The 18,472-nt window shown below is 42.1% G+C and overlaps 1 protein-coding gene across 2 annotated transcripts in view; it reads left to right on the top strand.

Moving 5' to 3' along the window:
• The window catches only part of Pamr1 (peptidase domain containing associated with muscle regeneration 1), a 72,069-nt gene extending 61,408 nt beyond the window's left edge, over positions 1-10,661 (top strand). For both annotated transcript variants that reach the window (XM_004852037.3, XM_087205596.1), the window contains 5 exons: positions 709-921; positions 2,670-2,736; positions 6,173-6,405; positions 7,340-7,632; positions 9,575-10,661. In XM_004852037.3, the coding sequence (XP_004852094.2) occupies positions 709-921; positions 2,670-2,736; positions 6,173-6,405; positions 7,340-7,632; positions 9,575-10,111 (1,343 nt within the window). In that variant the 3' untranslated portion in view covers positions 10,112-10,661. The remainder of the gene's footprint in view (positions 1-708; positions 922-2,669; positions 2,737-6,172; positions 6,406-7,339; positions 7,633-9,574) is intronic.
• The last annotated feature ends 7,811 nt before the right edge of the window (positions 10,662-18,472 follow it).

Below are 18,472 nucleotides of genomic sequence, written 5' to 3'. Positions count from 1 at the left end.
CAGCAAATGTATTTGTTATCCTCTAGTATTATCTTCTAGTTATTTTTAGTTTAAGCTTTCAGCATTCTTTATTTTCAGCAGAAATAATCTGTAATGACATTAAACAGCAACTTTACATTGCTCAAAATTGTTTTACATATATAAATGCCCACTGAGTCCAGCACTGTTTTGTTTTTGAAGATGAAATATAAAATCTTTATTTCATAACGCACTTTTGTTTCTTATCAGTTCTACTTTCTGGGTACAGCACAGATAGGAAACTGAATAGTCTGGTTTGATTGTCCAAGTGTTAGGGGATGAAGGTGGTAATACAACATCAAAAAACAATAACCTCTGTATTGTAACCTCTGTTTGTAAAGTCTAAGGGAAATACTTATTTTGTCCAGGCTTGCCCAGCTCCTACAGTTTGAGAGAGAAATGAATAAGACTATATGAGGGTCAGACTGGTATCAAATTTGTTTACTTTTAGAATGAAATATTTCTCAATTTAAGAATAAATCATAAAAACAAGGGGGAAGTACAGTTTTAACCCATGCATATTCTATTGAGATTTCTCTTGGTAATTCTTTGGAGCAGCACTGTAAGCAAGCTCTATATCACTGTATTTTTAATTTAATGAAATATGAAAAGATTCTATTCTAAAATTGGATGACTCAGATTTTCAACAGTTCTTTTTTTTCCTCCCTCTCTCTTACTTTTTACTTTTAGTTCTAGAAGAACGAAACTGTTCAGAGCTTGGAGGCCCAGTCAATGGATACAAGAAAATAACTGGAGGGCCTGGGCTTCTCAATGGGAACTATGCAAAAATCGGCACTGTTGTATCATTCTTTTGTAACAACTCCTATGTTCTTAGTGGCAATGAGAAAAGAATTTGCCAGCAAAATGGAGAGTGGTCAGGGAAACAGCCCATCTGCATAAAAGGTAACTTACCGACATACCTAGATTCTGCAGACAGAGATGGATTTGCTGTACTTACTAGTTGTTCTCATTCACGCTTTTAAGCCTCTGAAAAAAATATCTTTCTTAACTTCTCCCTGGAACCATATATAACTCTTTGGTTGGAACCTATCCCTAAAAATATTTGCTTCTTTTATCTGGATATAGGGAGGACTTGCTTACTTTATTCACAACATCTTGAGGGAAAAAAAGAGTGATATAGTTATCAACATTTTGAGGAAAATGACAGGGCTGAGTTTTGTGTGTTTTGTGCATATTCTATCCAAGGATGGAACTTATAAGCATTTACATAGCCACATTTATCCAGTATTAAGTTAGTGCAACAAATAAAAAACCAAATAGGCTCATCATCTCTGGCCGCTTATGTGAGAAGAGGTTAGTGATGTTAAAATGTTAAAAGAAAAAAAAAAGACAGCAAACCCTTGAATATTCAGGAGAGAGTTATAGGAACAAATGAGTAGTTCAGAAGAAGGGAGATCAACATTCCTGAAAGAGGGATAATTGCATGAAGCAGCTAGGATTGAGACCAGCCTGGAAAGCCAGGAAAGATTTGGAAATGTGAAAAGGTATAACCATGGTGTTCCAGGCGGTAGACAGAGGAGAAGATAAGAAGTGTGATAAAAGAAGACTGGTGAACTCATAGTGATGCAATCTAGGGAGCAAATTTTAAAATGTAGGTTGGAAGCAGAAAAGTGGAATGTTGTATGAACAGGCTAGAAGTGTTTCCATTACACCAGAGATGCATAGCTTCTTAACGAAATTTATTCACTAGTAGTTTCAGGTTAGCAGCTCCTCTATTTAGGGGGCAGATCACAATGATCTGGCTGTTTACTGGAAGAAAAGCATGTTCTCATCCTAGATTATCCAAATAATTGCTTCCATCCTCCACTTTCCCTTTGGGTGTTTGTCAACAACCTGGATCCTGGGAAAAGGAATGAAAGAGAATGATTTGTGAAAGGAATAAATCACTTTAGACTTTAGCCAGAAACGACTTTCATCCCTACCAGCAGAGATTCTGATGTTTTATTTCATTAAGTATGGGAATGGTGTCACATATGTCCTTGGAGTTTGTGTCAACTCTACTCTTACAAATTAATACAGCCAAAGTAGTCTAAGTTGCTAATTAGACAAATGTTGGCTGCTTGATTGGGAAAGTGAGATGGGAAGGATTCCTTTTCACTTGTGGAGAAAAAAAAAAAGACTTCAACAAAATTAAATGGGGCTTTGAGCTGTTCTCTAGCGACTGTTAGGGACCTTAATTGCAGAGAAAGGACCTGGAGAAACCAGTTACCAAGACTTATCTATGGTTGATACAGATGTCTGGTTTTAAAGGAGAACCTTCTAATTCCCTGTGTGGGCTCTATTTTAGAAACTTCAGTTTGGACTTTATTCCATTGTGATTAGGTTTGCTAATACCATTCACATGAGCAGATACTCCAATCCCATTAACTGCCACTGTCCCAAGTCACCTAGGCAGAGTAGCTTTTCAGACGCATCTACTGAGGTCTTTGGAGTTAACTGTCAATTTAGGTGAAAGGCAGGATGCTCATTTGCTAAGTGAACTGCTCAAGCTTGGCTGACATACCTTTCCCCTGAGACTGGGGAAATGAGCACCACGCATCCAGAAAGGTGGGTCTGGTATGAATCTGAACTTAGTGATGTGAACAGTGAATATGGAAAAGGACTATGCAGCCTTGTCTGTTTCTTTCTAGCCTGCCGAGAACCAAAGATCTCAGACCTGGTGAGAAGGAGGGTTCTTCCAATGCAAGTTCAATCAAGGTAAGGTAGAAACACCTGAACTTTGCTTTCAAGGGTAATGAATATTTCCCCTCCCTTTCCCTTTTCTCCACTTGTGTTTGGCCAAAGATGGTCTGGGGTTTCTTAGGGACATTGAATGCTAAATGATCATGAAAGAATAGAGCTTGTTAGATTGAGGCTCATTAGCCAGATGCCTGTGGCCAAGAGGTAGCAACTGTTGGAATATGTACAAATTTTATTGGATCGTGGGAAAGTAGGTGGCTGGTGAGAAGCAAGACTTGCAGATGGTCTTTGAGGAACTGGATTTTAATAGCGAGTCTTCCTGAAATTATGATATATTTATTGTGGCAGCTACTGGGAGCTGTGATTCCTACTAAATGCACCCAGCTGTGGTTTAGGAAGATGTTCTTGGTGGTAACCACCTAGATGAGGCAGGCTGATGGAGCCCAGAAACTAGAAATAAGTCACAATTAGGGACTAGTATGCCTGCTTTTTCTCCTGGAAAGACATAGGTGAAGACCACCTGATGGGTAGATAGTAGTGGGCCCACTTCTACTCATCTCCTCTTCCACGTTCTTTTCCCTTCTTTCCCTCCACTCCAGTAATACAAGCATCCTTTGTTTTCCTCTATCACTCCAAGTGCAACTCTGCTTTTGAAATTTACATTTGTGGCTTCTTCTGTCTGGAACCTGCTTCCACTGGATATCATCAAGGCTTAGTGAGGCTATACAGCTCAGTTCTCTGCTCCATTTTCATCTGGGAGTAAGACCTTCCACAACTATCCCTTTACCAGGCTAACTCCTTTACCCTGTGTTCTCTGCCCTTTACTATTTTTCAATTTTTCTCTGTTCATCTTAGCATCCCTCTCCACCTGTTCTCTCTCTCTCTCTCTCTGCCTCTCTCTCTCTCCTCCCCTTCTGTCTCTCCCTTTCTCATATATATCTATATCATCTACAACTACATCTACCTACATTGGCCACCTTTACATCACCAGGACAAAATACCTGAAACTCTGGCTGAAAGGAGGAGAGTGCTCATGGTTTCACAGGTTAAACCCATGGCTGGATTGCTGCAAGGCAAGGCAGAGATATCATGATGGAAAAAACTGCTGAACCCATGACATCCAGGAAGCAGCAGATTGGAAAGAACCAGAGAGAAGGGGCCAGAACCACATTTAGTTCCCAAGGCCATTCCTCCATGACCCCGCCTCCTAATAACCCATTCACCTATGACCTCATGATCCAATCACCTCTCCAAGAGTCTCTTAATCCAGTCAAGCTGATAATCAGCATTAATTGGCACACTCCCCACCACCCCAAATGTAAAAGTAACATGTATAGGAACATTATGTGCCCTATTCATGCTGAAGTGCTAGTGCCTGAAAAGGTTCCTGTCATTTAGAAGACACTCCATAAATGTCTATGGAATGAATGAATTGGATTGGAAATCAAGGTTTCTTGTACTCTCTTAAATCTTGGGTATTCTTAGACAAGTTCTTAAACTTGCCGAGCCTTAGTTTCCTCTTTTGAAAAATAGAGGTAATCATAACAGTTTCTGGGGATTATGCAACTCTAACATCTGCTACATGTTTGCTATATGCCAGTTGCTCTTTTGAGTACTTACACTTATTAGTTCATTTAACCCTCATTGTAACCTACGAGACAGGTATTATTATTCACTTTTTATGGCCATGTTCATTATATGGGTAAACTGAGGCTCAGAGAAGTTAAGTAACTTGTCCCAGGTACATTGCTAGAAGTGGCAAGGCTAGGATGTAAATTCAGTCTCTGGCTTCAAGGTCTGTGCCCTTATGTACTAGATTTAGCACCTTATGTGAAACACCTTCACATAGCACCTTGCACATACAATCACCTATCAGTGGCAGCTACTGTTAGAATCAGTCACAGTGAGTCCCCGTGACTAGCACATATGTCTAAGTGAGCATATCTGTTAATCTCTCACCCCTCCTTGGGTTCTCTCACTTGTTTTTATTTTCTCCTTTTCAAGCAAGGCATTTTCTTGGGAATGGTGGTAGTAAAATACAAACTCTGCCCCTCTTCTGATTGTTGTGATTTCCCTGGGCTGGCCTCTCCTAACGTGGAATCCACCTGTTCTTCCTAAGGAGATACCTTATAGGGAAACCTTGAATTATTAAAAAAGGACACCAAGCTTCTTATTTTAAAGGCAATCCTAATGTGAGAATACATGGCCATGTAGCAGATATCTCAGGTAAAGGAGAAAGCAAGCCTAAAATGTGTTTTTAAATATCTTCCTGGAAGATCTGCTGTGGAAGTGGGATATGTCTATCCCCAGTGGCCGGGCTTACCTGGAAGCCACCAAATACTGTGTAGACCTTCAGTGGCCAACTGATGAGTCTTTTTTGCAAGTTCAAAAGCACCTAAAATTACAGAACTGGGTATAAAAAAGATACGAATATTTGTTGAGTGCAATCACTATGGTTGGAATATTTGCTCTGAGCCAAGCACTTTAGGAATACATGAAATAGATTTCTTACAACAATATCAAATTGGCGTGGTGGAGATTCCACAATGGAAATCATGACTGCTAAGCACTGTCTTGGGTCCCCTCTTCCTTGGCTGTGTGGCCCTGGGAGCTCCCACTTTCTTCTCTGGGCTTCTTTTCCCTACCCATTAAACAAATATGAAGACCCATTGATTCCTAAAGGAATTCTAACTTTCCAGTTGGCAGTCATTATGAACCAGTATAAAATGAACACGAGTTTTACAACGTGTGCAAATCTCCCCCAAGACCCCTGAGTGGTCTCAGGGGACCCCAACTTCAAGGCTCATTTAATATCCCTTTTCCCGTTTATACACAATGCTTCATATTTCTCCCATCCAATGTGCCCTGAGAGGAAGGCCTTTTCTCTGAGATGAACTAATTACATCTGCTAATTGCTAAATCAAGCTACTGTATCAACACAGTTTAGTTCAAGTCAATTCGTAATATTGCCCCCATTATGATAATGTTTAGAGAAAAACTGTGCCTGAATCCTCTCATTCAAATTAACTCCCTTTTTAGTTTAACTTTGCACGTGAATGTGTGTGTGTGTGTGTGTGTGTGTGTGTGTGTGTAGTGTACCTTTGGATAGCAGCTATTATGTCAGATATTGTTCTCTGTGGTTAAAAATCCTAGGCAGATGGAAGCATGCCAGAAATGGAAATGGAGGACTAAAAAGATTGAGATGTGTGTAGAATTTGCAAGAGGTGAAGTGTGTGTGTGTATGTATGTGTGCATGCCCGCAAAGAGAGACACACACATACACAGAGACAGAGAAAGAGGCAGAGACAGAGAGACAGAGTCAGAGAATGAGACAGCCATTTTTTTTCTTCTTCTGTAACCAAATGCCTACATGGAGATTGGCATGGATGCTAAAGAGGCCTCCATGACAGTTTTTTGTCCTGCTCTTTCTCTGGACCCATGTGCCCTGACCCAGGGAGACACCATTACACCAGCTCTACTCAACAGCCTTCAGCAAGCAGAAACTGCAGGATGCCCCTACCAAGAAGCTAGCACTCCCGTTTGGGGACCTGCCCACGGGGTACCAACATCTGCACACCCAGCTCCAGTATGAGTGCATCTCACCCTTCTACCGCCGCCTGGGCAGCAGCCGAAGGACGTGTCTGAGGACTGGGAAGTGGAGTGGGCGGGCGCCGACCTGCATTCCTAGTGAGTTGAGGCTGGTCTCTAAGCTGGAGTATCTTCTGTCTTCCAGGGCTGCTTGTGAAAACCTCTTAACCTTGTTGAAGACTTTTGGGGAAAATCTCGTTCAAAGCAATGGTCCTTCATCGCTTTCCCCAGTTTGGTGCTGTCTGAAATTCCATAGTTAGAGCTCTCCTTCTTTTGCTTCAACTTACCACCCAGGAAGAACTTACTCCTTAAATCTTAAAAGCCTATTTTCTTCTAGATAGTTTTATCACATTTACGTGGAGAAAAGGGAGGGAACAGTAATTAAACACCAAGTGGAAAAGGGTTTAAAGGTGCCAGAGGCCTTCTAGTTATGTTATTATGGTTAGTTACCCCAAGCTATTGCTTTCATAACCATCATTCAGTGCTATCAATGAGGTAACTGTTAATTAAGTAATGAGGCATTGGTTACCTTATATGGCTATAGTGATAATTACTGAGATAATAGGTAGAAACATCTGGAATAGGGATGTATACATACTCAGCTACATTGCCTGTCTTTCTTTGTGAAAGAATAGTATCATTGAATTTATTGTAGTCATATTTATGATGTTAATCTTCTAAAAACCCTATGAGACCATTATTATTCTATCCATTTTATAGGCAAGAAAACTGAGGCTGTAAGCGATAAAATACAACTCACCCTAAGTCCTATTGGTAGTAAATGCCTGAGGTCAGAAGCTACACTTCATTTGACTGCAAAGCCTCCAATATTAACTCCAGACTTTACAGCCAACCGTGTCTAGACTGGTTGCTTAATATTTAAAGAGAGAAGAAAACCAGGTTCCATGGCATAGTGCCTATCACAACCCTAGGTCCACCCTCCCAGATTTGTGCTCTCCTGGCTGAGTGACACATTCCCTTTTGGATGGGAAAGGTCTGAATTTATCTAACTGAACCAATGCTTTCTCCATAGTCTGTGGGAAAATTGAGAACACCACTTCTCCAAAGAGCCCAGTGAGCCGCTGGCCGTGGCAGGCAGCCATCTACAGGAGGACCAGCGGGGTGCAGGAGGGCAGCCTGCACAAGGGCACCTGGTTCCTGATCTGCAGCGGAGCCCTGGTGAACGAGCGCACCGTGGTGGCAGCTGCCCATTGTGTTACTGAGCTGGGGAAGGTCAACGTCATCAAGACGGCAGACCTCAAAGTCATCTTGGGAAAATTCTACCGGGATGATGACCGGGATGAGAAGACCATCCAGAGCTTACGGGTGAGACATGGCTCAACTTGAAAAGTGGGGCTCTGGCTTAGCCAGCTCCAAGCAGTGGAGAAGGGTGACAGCTCTGGCACCTTAGCATGTCAGTCGCTATTCCAGAGCCTGGCACCCAAAAGGAGCTCAGTGTTTTATATCGACAGATCCAGAAAGTGCCATTTAGAAGGATTGTGCAATCTTTTCTCCCTTTACCTGTTTAAAAAAATAAGACAGAGACAAATACCACTTATCGGTGTGGTCATCAGAAGTCAATCATCTCAGAGTAAAATATACTAATAGCATATATGATAAGTTATAACAAATTGAAAATTAGTGAAATTGTTTATTTAATGGCTCGCTCTGCTTGAAACCATCTGCTCTGTGAATGATGTGACTTGTCATTGTACTCTCATAGCCTGACACTGTGCCTAAATCATAGTAGGTTAATAAATATTTCTTGGATAACAAAAGGGTATTAATCACCTATTACATATGGAAACTGTCCAAGGTAGGCTTTGAAGGCATATCAAGGTTTTATGCAAGATTTTCCTAACCAATTTACAGCACACTTTTCTCTTTTCCTGCCCCCCACCTCATCTGTGCATCCATCCATCCATCCAGCCACCCATCCATCCATCCATGCATCCATTCATCTCAGTCCATCCATCTGTCCATCTATCCACTCCCCCACCCATCTGTTCATCCATTTATCCACTTCTTCACCTGTTCTTCCAACTCTCCAGCCATCTGGATAGTTAGAGCTCCCACAATGGAGCTCTAAAGGGAGTTGTTGAGCTCCCACAATGTGGCACTCACTGGAAATAGATACAATAAAGAATAACACATGACTGTTTTCTCTGAAAAGGTCACACCGACAGGGAGAGACCGATATGTCATGATCAGTACGACACAAGAGAAACCCCAAGGAAATGCATTCACATGCAATGGAAGTAATGGAACATATACATTAGAACTTATTTACACTTTGGGTTTCTCATATGAGAGAAATCATATGGTTTAAGCTTGTGTGCCTGATTATTTCACTTAAAATTATGGATTTGAGGTGCATTCATTTTCTTACAAGATCAAAATAAAATATAGACAATAGGAAATGGGGAGATAGATCTTTTGCAAATAGGAAGGGAACCAAGACATTCTGGGCAGGAGAGGAGAGAAGGGGAAATGAACATAAAAAGAATTAAGATATGTCATGTACATGTATCAACTACCCATAATGAACCTATTCATTGTGTACCACAAACGTGTAGAAAAGAAAAAAGAACTTACAGGAAAAAATTATAAGGTTTCACATATATGAGCTTTTAGAGTCCCCTGTCAAACAAAATAATCAGCAAGGCATTGGACAATAAGGGAAGACTATGGAGAAATGTTACGGAATGCTCTGGGAACATATTCATGGGAAACTGCTTATAGAATGTTCTCGTGGAACATGATGCTATCCTTCTGCTTGAAGGTACAGGAAATGCTTACTGTGGACCAGAGAATGCAAACTGGGAGCCCATAGGGGTTTGTGCTTTGGTGATGCTAACATATAATTTCTTAATCAGTTATTTACCAACATTAAAACTTTGAGGTGTTTCAGGTAAAGTTCTGGAGTCCATACTCTGGAAAAAGTAAATTATTGATTGCCTCCATTTCTGTATGGCAGTGGTGAGTGGACTGAAGTGGCTGCTGCCCACTTTAGGTGGATCGTACACTCCCATTCTCTTCAGCCTCTATGCCCTTATCTAATACTACCCGCAAGGCCCTGGTAGACTTTTCAGTTTGCAACCCTGGAAGTAGAGCAAGTGCTTTCAAAGATTCCTTGAGCAAAGTACCTCTGAATGATTATAGTTGCCTCTTGGACAGTTTCTCCCAGTAAGTTAGCCCCAATGATTGCCTGTTCTTGTCCATTGTGGAGCTGGCTGATCCCCATTCTATCCATTCCTTGTCTTTGTAGATTTCTGCTATCATTCTGCATCCCAACTACGATCCCATACTGCTCGATGCTGACATTGCGATCCTGAAGCTCCTGGACAAGGCCCGCATCAGCACCCGTGTCCAGCCCATCTGCCTTGCTGCCACCCGGGACCTCAGTGTCTCCTTCCAGGAGTCCCACATCACTGTGGCTGGCTGGAACATCCTGGCAGATGTGAGGAGCCCTGGTTTCAAGAATGACACCCTGCGCTCAGGGACGGTCAGAGTGGTAGACTCACTGCTGTGTGAGGAGCAGCATGAAGACCATGATATCCCAGTAAGTGTCACTGACAACATGTTCTGTGCCAGCCAGGATCCCTCTACCCCTTCTAATATCTGCACTGCAGAGACAGGCGGCATCGCAGCTGTGTCTTTCCCAGGAAGAGCATCCCCTGAGCCACACTGGCATCTGGTGGGGCTGGTCAGCTGGAGCTATGACAAAACATGCAGCCATAGCATCTCCACAGCCTTCACCAAGGTGCTGCCTTTTAAAGACTGGATTGAGAGAAACATGAAGTGAGCCACTGCATGTCCACTGGGAAGCTTCCTTGTGGATCCATCCACACAGATACTGTGTGATGCGGTGTAAACCTGAAGTGTGATTTTGCCCACGAACTTGGCTACGCCAGGGCTTCTGATTTCAGGGACATAGCTCAGGGGAGGGTGAGAGGTGCTCAGTTTTGGGTAGGCTGCTGCCTTCCTCACTGCATAATCTGACCAGGTGCAAGATACCAGATCTGAGTTTCTTCAAAGAAGACAGTATGAATAGACAAAATCCTCCCATTCAGTTGACCTGGTGGCTCTTCCAGCCACTCAGAAATGTAACTGTCAGGTCCAGCTGTGGCTGAGAGAGGGTTGATCTAGGGGCACTCTGGGCTTCATGGGGCCTCTTTTGAGGCTCCAGCCAAACCAAGTTTCAAACAGCTACCTGTAGGACATTCCAAGGCAATGGAGCTTAGACAGTGCATGCTTTTGTGTATATTGCTACAGTGCAGTCTGGATCTTGTCCTTTCTGATCTCCTGTACACATTTTAATAAAACAAGGGTTGGCTTCTAACCTACAAAACCAATGTACTCTGCTCTCATTTCTGCTTGTTGTTTTTTTCTCTAAGCACCATGGATGGGGCAGATAGCTTGGTGATAGTCCTTTAACACAGAGACAAGGGTTATAATTTCCCAATAATGCATGTGACAGAGCAATGCTATCTTTTTAATACCAAGCCTTGGATCTTGGTAAGTTGTGGAATAGAGGAGGAGAGACATGGTTGCCATCAGATATGGCACAAACAGGAAAATATCAGGAATTTGCTGATTTCTTGTGTCCCCTGCCTGCTCATTTCCTAGATCTAGCATGAAAATCTGCTTTTGTCTTCAGCATGTTTTTATAGCAATTGCAGTCACATAGAAGGTATCATCAAAATGTGTTAATATTTAAATAAAAAACTTTTTATAGTAAAAGACACATTACCATGAGTCCCCCTCAAATACTCCCCCTTGCTTCAAACACATATATCCTATCCTTCTTTCTGATTTCTGAAGCAGTTCTTCAAGTCCTCTTTTGTGAGTCTTTACCAGGTGTGATCATAAATATGGTGGATGCTGTTGCCAAGTGACATCCAATGTAAAGACAGGCTCATAAAAACATTGTGGTGTGTTTTCATGTACCTTATTCAAAAGATCTGGCACTGTGTGACTTGTGGCTCTTCTCTAAAGTAGAAATGGCCATGAAAAGTAAACATTTTGAATCAATTCAGGACATTGAGGCAGCCATGGTAGCACATGTAAAGACACTCAAGAAAGAAGATGTTCAGAACTGATGTGTATTTGAAGCAAGGGGCACTATTCTGGGGGAGATTAATGGTTATCTGTCTTTTACTGTAATAAAATTTTGAAGAATTTAAATGCTCATTATATTTTATGATTACATCTTGTATTAAATCACACCAGATTTAGATGTGCCAAGATCCTATAGCTTCACTGTTTTCTGTAGCTTATGTCAGTTTTCTCCCAAGGTCAAATCCTGTCTCCCACTAAATAATGGAGGAAAACAATGAATTCAGTCCAGTCAAATGCCGTAAGTAACATTCTCTTTTTGAAGTGACTTCTTTTTTCATTATTTCTCCTCCTTCCAGTTTTGTTTTCAAAAAATGATGCCTTGGAGACCTGCACATTTTTAATCTATGATGGGGTCTCGTGACTTCAGGCTGGTTCTTGGGTGTGTGTCTTTCCCATTCTTTGGTGTTTTGCCAACATTTGGTGCTAGAGTCTGTAACTACTGTAACTTATGTTCTGTCTCTACTGCCATGAGGCTTGTAGTCCTTCCTGCTGACCTGACTTTTCCTCAGTTCTTGAGGGAGGCTGATGCTCCTGAGATCTAATGGTAACTCCTATTGACTCTGGTTTGGGTCACTCAACCTCATGGCCCCAGTGGTGACTTCTTTTGCTACTGCCCAGCTAGATTTTAGTGATCTACTCTTCCTTCCTTGGAGTTTATGGAAACTCCTGAGTCTTTTCCATACCACATGAAAGTCGAAAACCTGGGATTGTTACAAGGTATCCTGGGAGATCCTGGTCTCCTATAGACCCTAACAGGAACTTTACTGTTTCCTCAATCTACCTTCAACCTTAAGAACTGTAGCCCCAAAGTAGAAAGTGAGAACATATTTTTCTCCTAGCCTGCCTCCTCATCTTTATGTGTCTTTATGTAACTCTCTGACCCAGAAGAGAATTATTTCTACTCTCTCTATTTTGGTCAGGATTTCTGGGGGCTTTCCATATGTCATATCTTCCTTCTTTCACCCAACCCTACCCACCATCCTCATGGCTTAGAATCTAAAAGTAATGTATTAGTTATCAATTACTGGGTACCAGTTACCCAGCTCTTAGTGGCTTTAAATAATGAATGCTTACTTGCTCACAGTTTTGGTAGACTGGTAATTATAGAGTGCCTTAATCTGAGGTGGCAGTCAACTGAAGCCTTTGATGGAGGCTGAAGGATTTGAGTCTACAGATATTTATTTATCAGGTTACTTAGAGAGATTGTTTTAATACCAGAAAGCTTGGATCTCAAAAAGAGTAATGGAAGATGGATCCAAGAAACCTAAGTTTACATTCTTATCTGTCAATTTCTCTTCTTGGACTCGTTGGTTAGCCTCTATACCTCAGCTTCAGCAGGTGCTCTATTGGTATAGTAAGACCTTGGGATTTTCAGTGGTAGCTGTGATGATTAAATGAGACATTGTATAAAGAAACTAGCTTATCCGCAGTATTATTTTGGGGTCTTAAACGTCCCCTAAAGGCCTGTTTGTTAAGGGCGTGGATGCTAGCCTGTGATGCTATTGGGAGGGGGTGGAACCTTTGGGAGGCAGAGCCTAGTGGGAGAATGTTAGGTTATTGGGGGTGAGCCCTTGAGGGAGATACCAGGACTCTGGCTCTGCCTTTCTATTTGTCTGCCAGGTTCCATGAGATGAGTAGCTTCCTCCACCCACACTTCCACCATGATATACTGTGATGACACATTCCTGAGGCAACAGAGCTATTTGAAACCATGAGCCAAAGTAAATCTTTCCTCCTTATAAGTTGCTTACCTCAGAAATTTTGTCACAGTTCAGAAAGCTGACTAACACATGTGGATGGTGCATAGTCTGGTGCCTGTAACATCTGGCAGGGCTGGAGGCATCTACCTGAGCACAGATCCACAAAGCCTCCACGTCTGCCTCACTGGGCACTTCATATATGGATGCTCCTTCTCACATGCGCCACTGTGTGATGGTTCAGACATCCTATCTGGATCATCATGGTCCCCACTTTCTCAACACTGTCTTATTACCTAGTGGCAATTTTTATTCCTGCCTCACTTTTCAGATTTGGTTCATATTATGTCAGCTCAGCTATGACCTTAACCCTCTCAGAACTTAATCTGGCCCCAGATTCTGGGACCTGCACCCCAGGCTCATTTATTAATAGTTACATGGCCACTTGCCACTACCCCTAGATTTTCCTATCCCAGCACTGCTCTCTCTTGGGCTGTAAATATTCAATCTCACTAATCTATGACTCCAAGCCAGACTATACATGGTGTCTGTTGGAATACTCTCCATCTCTATAACAAGGCTCTTGCATACTATGGTAGGACTCCAAGGATGAGAGGCTTCCTCTTAGCTAGAAATCTAGAGTGTGCATCATTCAGAGACTTTGGGGGGAATCAAAACTCTAAAGAGTTGTATAGAATGCAGAAGCATAATGACCACATAGAACTGCAGGCACTGGTGAAGAAGTCTGAGCAAGGTATTTACCTTTGCTCCTGGTGTTTGATCTGAATCAACAGACCAAGAGTTGGGAAAGAAATCTAGACAGGAAGTTGGCAGAGCAAGGACAAACAGGAACCCATGAGGACAATGGAAAAACATGTTTCTCACTTGTTGCTCCCAATGTCAGTGATGTGATTGATCTGCAGGAAAGCTGGCACCTTTAGCATGCAGCTGCTCACTCACCTTCTGGGATTCAGAGGAGCCGGAATAGGATTTCCAGTAGGTGTTGGAGGAGCCAAAGGCCTGGATACTGTCTCAACTCAGCAAGCTGAGCTGCCAGATCAGTGACATTGTGTATGAATTGCCATGGTGTCCGATGGGCTCTACCAACTTTCAGGGTGTGAAAATAGCTGTTTCATACTCATGTTCAAATCTTATATATGTTTCTCTTGCTCCCACTTTAACCTGGAACCATAGAGGGAAGGGAACTCTGAAACATATGTCCAGTTTCCCTAAGTTGACAAGGAATTAAGTCATCACAGGTCATGGAATCTTAGTGCTGGGAAAGTGGATGTCAAATGAGGACCCTTTTGGGGAGAGCCAGAGAGGCTCCTGTTCACACAGAACAGTCTGGTCCTCATTTATTTTTTGGTGGTTGCTTTGGTTTTCTATAAACACTTGTAGCCCCTGACATCCGGTGTTCTATCTGCTATACTTTAGCACCTAGGGCAGTGACGGCGAACCTTTTACAACTTTCCATGATCCACACATGCCTAGGGGTTGGCTGGCATTCCCAGATAAGCTGTAGTGCTCTTCTCTTGAAAATAAATAATTTCACAGAATCCCAATATCATACAGGCTTATTCCATGACTGTGACAGATCAAGACACAAATGAGATCACCTCATATCTTGTGTAATAACAGACAAATCTCAGGGCACTATGCAGACCACATAAAGACAGCCATCCCTCTCTCCAATTCAACCTGAAAGACTCTTGCTTTTCTACCAATTATAGCTTTTCTACAAATAACAGCTTTTTCTACTAATTTGATGTACTTTATCTAGATAATATTTATTATGATGGCCATTTATGGAAACACTCCCACTTTCTGACAGCACTCAATCCAGAACGTAGCCATATTTCCCTGAAATCTCCCCTAAATCACTTTGAAACCCAAGTCCTGCAAGTTCTAACACATTCTTGATGAGACACTCCCAAGTTCACTCTTCTCCCTCACTGCAAGGAGGAATAAATCCAACTTGTCCAATTACATGTGTGTTTCTATCCATCAACAATGTATACATCAGGAAAAGAAAACTTGTATAAATATTAGAGTACTAAATTTATTGAAATATCATGAGATTGATAAAAATTATCTTTGGCTTCTATAAGAGGTGCTCAAAATGATGATCATTAGCTTACAAACATTTATGATTATGGCAAACGGGTGATGGTGATGAGTGTATACATTTTGGGGGTTGGGTTCTGTAAATGCATGTGTAGATTTTACTTAGCTTTTATGTACCATATGACAAAACTAAAATGATATATAAAATTTAAGTGTGATTTAAACAAGACCCTTTGGGAGTGGCCATGCGTATACATTTAGTGGACTTTCATGGGTAACAAAGTCGTCAACTAAGTCTGTATCTTCTCACATGAACTCCAGCAGGAATTGAGAAAAAGGTGCCATCCAAGGAGGATAGCATCTGCAGCTGACCTCACTCGCAGGGTAGTTGGAGCTTCAGCTAAGTCTTGGGAGTGACAGGAAGGAAGTAAAATATTATAATTAAGGAAAGAACTTGGAAAACACATACAATTAAGCACAATGAAGGACTGTCTCGGAGACAGGCCAATCATTTCTCACCATGAACTCTAAAATGCGGTGCCAGGTCATGTTGGCCAGCCAAGGCAAGGCCAGTCAGATGGGAAGACAATTCGAGTTGGAGCTCAAATGTAGGGATTAATAATGTGGTTTCTTATAGCCCATTTGCAAACATTTTACTCATGTTTCCAAGAGGGTAAAAACATAAAAGTGGAGTTCTAGAAATGCAAGCGAGAGGGCTGTGCTAGACAGCAGGCAGCAGTCGGAAGACCCAACCTAAGCTTCAGTCCCAGCTCCATCACTTACACACTGTCATTTTGGACATGCCACAGTCTGTATCACTGCTGCAGCTCATCTTGAATGGGAGTGAGGTGACTGGAAGATTAAGTGAGGCTATGCATCTGAGAGTTAAGCATGTGAGCAGTACCTGTTCTGTTGTACTCTATAAACATTGGCTGCTATGATGGGGTGGTTCCACTGTTGCTGTTCTTTGGGAAGGGAAGACTGGAGGTTGAGAAGCCCATGATGAGAAATTTTATGAGGGGTGGGGAGAGGAAAGGAAATTTTTAAATGCTGTGAGGTCCATTCATAGGGAAATAAGATTGGAGTGGGGATCAACCACAGGAAAGGATGGGTAGAAATAAATGAGACCCAAGAATAGTGAAGAAGGATGAGTGAGGAACATGGGGATGTATAAGTGGGACTCATTTGGATACACTGCTGAGATGAAGTTCCAGGGGCCTCAGTGATTTTAAAAACGTTTCCTAACAGCATGTAGGTGGAGTGGGGCAACGGTGGTACAGATTGGACTTAGTACAAAAGGGACCATAGACAGTTGGACAAGTAGGAAATTTGCAGCCATCAAATCCTCTTTATAGTACAATACCCATTATCCTCTGGAATTATGAGTATAGGTTTTGAATATGAATTTTCATATTTCTTTGGGCTTGATGAACTTTCATGCTGTTAAATTCATCATTTGCTCAAAGCTTAATGGGCCTTCCACATTTGCAGCCTATATTACAATATTGACTGATAGTCTCTTCCATCCTGAATTCAACCAAGAATTGTGACTTGATTGATTTTCTGTCTGTCATTCATTCGTCAACAAACCGTATTGAGTGCTTGCAATATGCCAAGGACTGGGAACACTAAAGGTGGACAAAGTAGGTCGATGCTTAGCTTCAGTAGTGCGATCCCAGACACACATGGAGAACATTAACAACCATCATCCGTGTTTCCCTGAAAATAAGACTTAGCTGGAAAACAATTGGCATTGAAAGCTAGAGATCAAAAATGCCAGTCCCAAGCAGCCTATCCCTGCCTTACCCGCCTTACAGAGTAGCCACCAAGTAAGAGACACTTTTTCATTGCTGAAACAACATACTGGACATCTACAATTTAAAGGAGGAGAGTATTCAATCCATAATTGGCCGGCTCCAAAACAGAAATAGCATAGTGGAAAGATCTGACAGAGGAAGCTGCTCACATCATGGCAGCCAGGAAGCAGGGAAAGAAGAGGAGGAGCCAGGGTGGGAGCTGCCCTTCCAGATCACTTACACCGTGAAGTACCTCTGACAAGTGCCCCCACCAACAGCAGTCAGCTGCAGTGCCCAAATCCAATCACTTTCATAAGGCCCACCTCTGAGTGCAAAAAGTGCATAAAGCTTTAGTGGGGGTTCAAATCCAAACCACAACAGAGGGGCACTGATTTAATCTAGAGAGGATGAATGACTGTTGTGCCTCCCTGAAGAGAAGATAGATGAGTTAAGGAGTTAATTACTAGAACAAGGGTGGGAAACAGGAGAGCATTCCAGAGAAAGGGAAAAACATGTGCAAAGATCTTGAAAAGGAGGGCTCCCAGCACATTTGAGGAACTTCTAGAAAACTAGTAAGGCTGCAGGGGAAAGTGTGACAGAGTGATGGCACGTGGGGCTGGAGAGGCAGTCACACAATGCAGGCCCACTTCGGAAGCTGGGAGGAGGAGAGAGCTCTGCAAGAACCACACCACATGCATCAAACCTCATGAATTCCTAGAATGTGCAGTAGAAATGATGAGGGAGGACACTGAATCACTGAGTGCAGCTGTTGGCTTTGAGTTTGGTTTTCCTGTGGTCTAACTTGGCCATCAGTGGAGACTTTGGGTCTTGTTGGGTTGAGACAACTTGCTGGTATTCTAACAGGGAAGTATCTTACATGCAGAAGAGATGAGTTAAAGGAAGGAAGCTGACATCCAATGAGAGATGCTAAGAAGACACATATCTTTATTCCTGCCTGATTTTTAAATTCTTCTTTAGAATCCTGTGAAAATTTTGAGTGAAATGCTTTGGATCCCTAGGGCTTGAGGAAGTTTATCTTTTAGGGGGTGTTGGAAAGATGAGAACATTTTGGATTGGTTTGGTAGCAATTTGTGGTCTCTCTTTGCTTTTCTTGGCAGTAGGATTTGCTTTCCCTGGCAGGGCTCTGCCCGGATTTGCAGTTGAGGCCCAGAATTTTAAGAAGATTGTGTCAATGGCTGAGTTTTTAAGGGCTCACTTCATGTTTGTATCTCAATTCACTTAGTGTTTATCCAGAGGCTTGGGCTATGTTTGGTGGAGACCTCTGCTGACAAAGAAAAAAATCAGTAGGTAAAAGTAGGGAACAGTTTTCTTAGGTGAAGAATAAAGTTCAAGATTGGGTTCATGGAAGAAATAAAACTCCACTGTTAAGTTTCTGCACTATGGTCTCTAGGAAAAGGTAATTTTATACAAAAGGGAAAGAAAGAATGCTATTAATCCTTAAATAGGCCTGATTCAGCAAAAGTT

This window comes from Heterocephalus glaber, unplaced genomic scaffold, assembly GCF_053883595.1.
Source record: "Heterocephalus glaber isolate CG9 unplaced genomic scaffold, H.glaber_assembly_v1.0 deba00000594, whole genome shotgun sequence".
NCBI classification, from domain to species: domain Eukaryota; kingdom Metazoa; phylum Chordata; class Mammalia; order Rodentia; family Bathyergidae; genus Heterocephalus; species Heterocephalus glaber.
The sequence above is the reverse complement of the archived record's forward strand: the minus strand, read 5'-3'. Positions and strand labels throughout refer to the sequence as shown.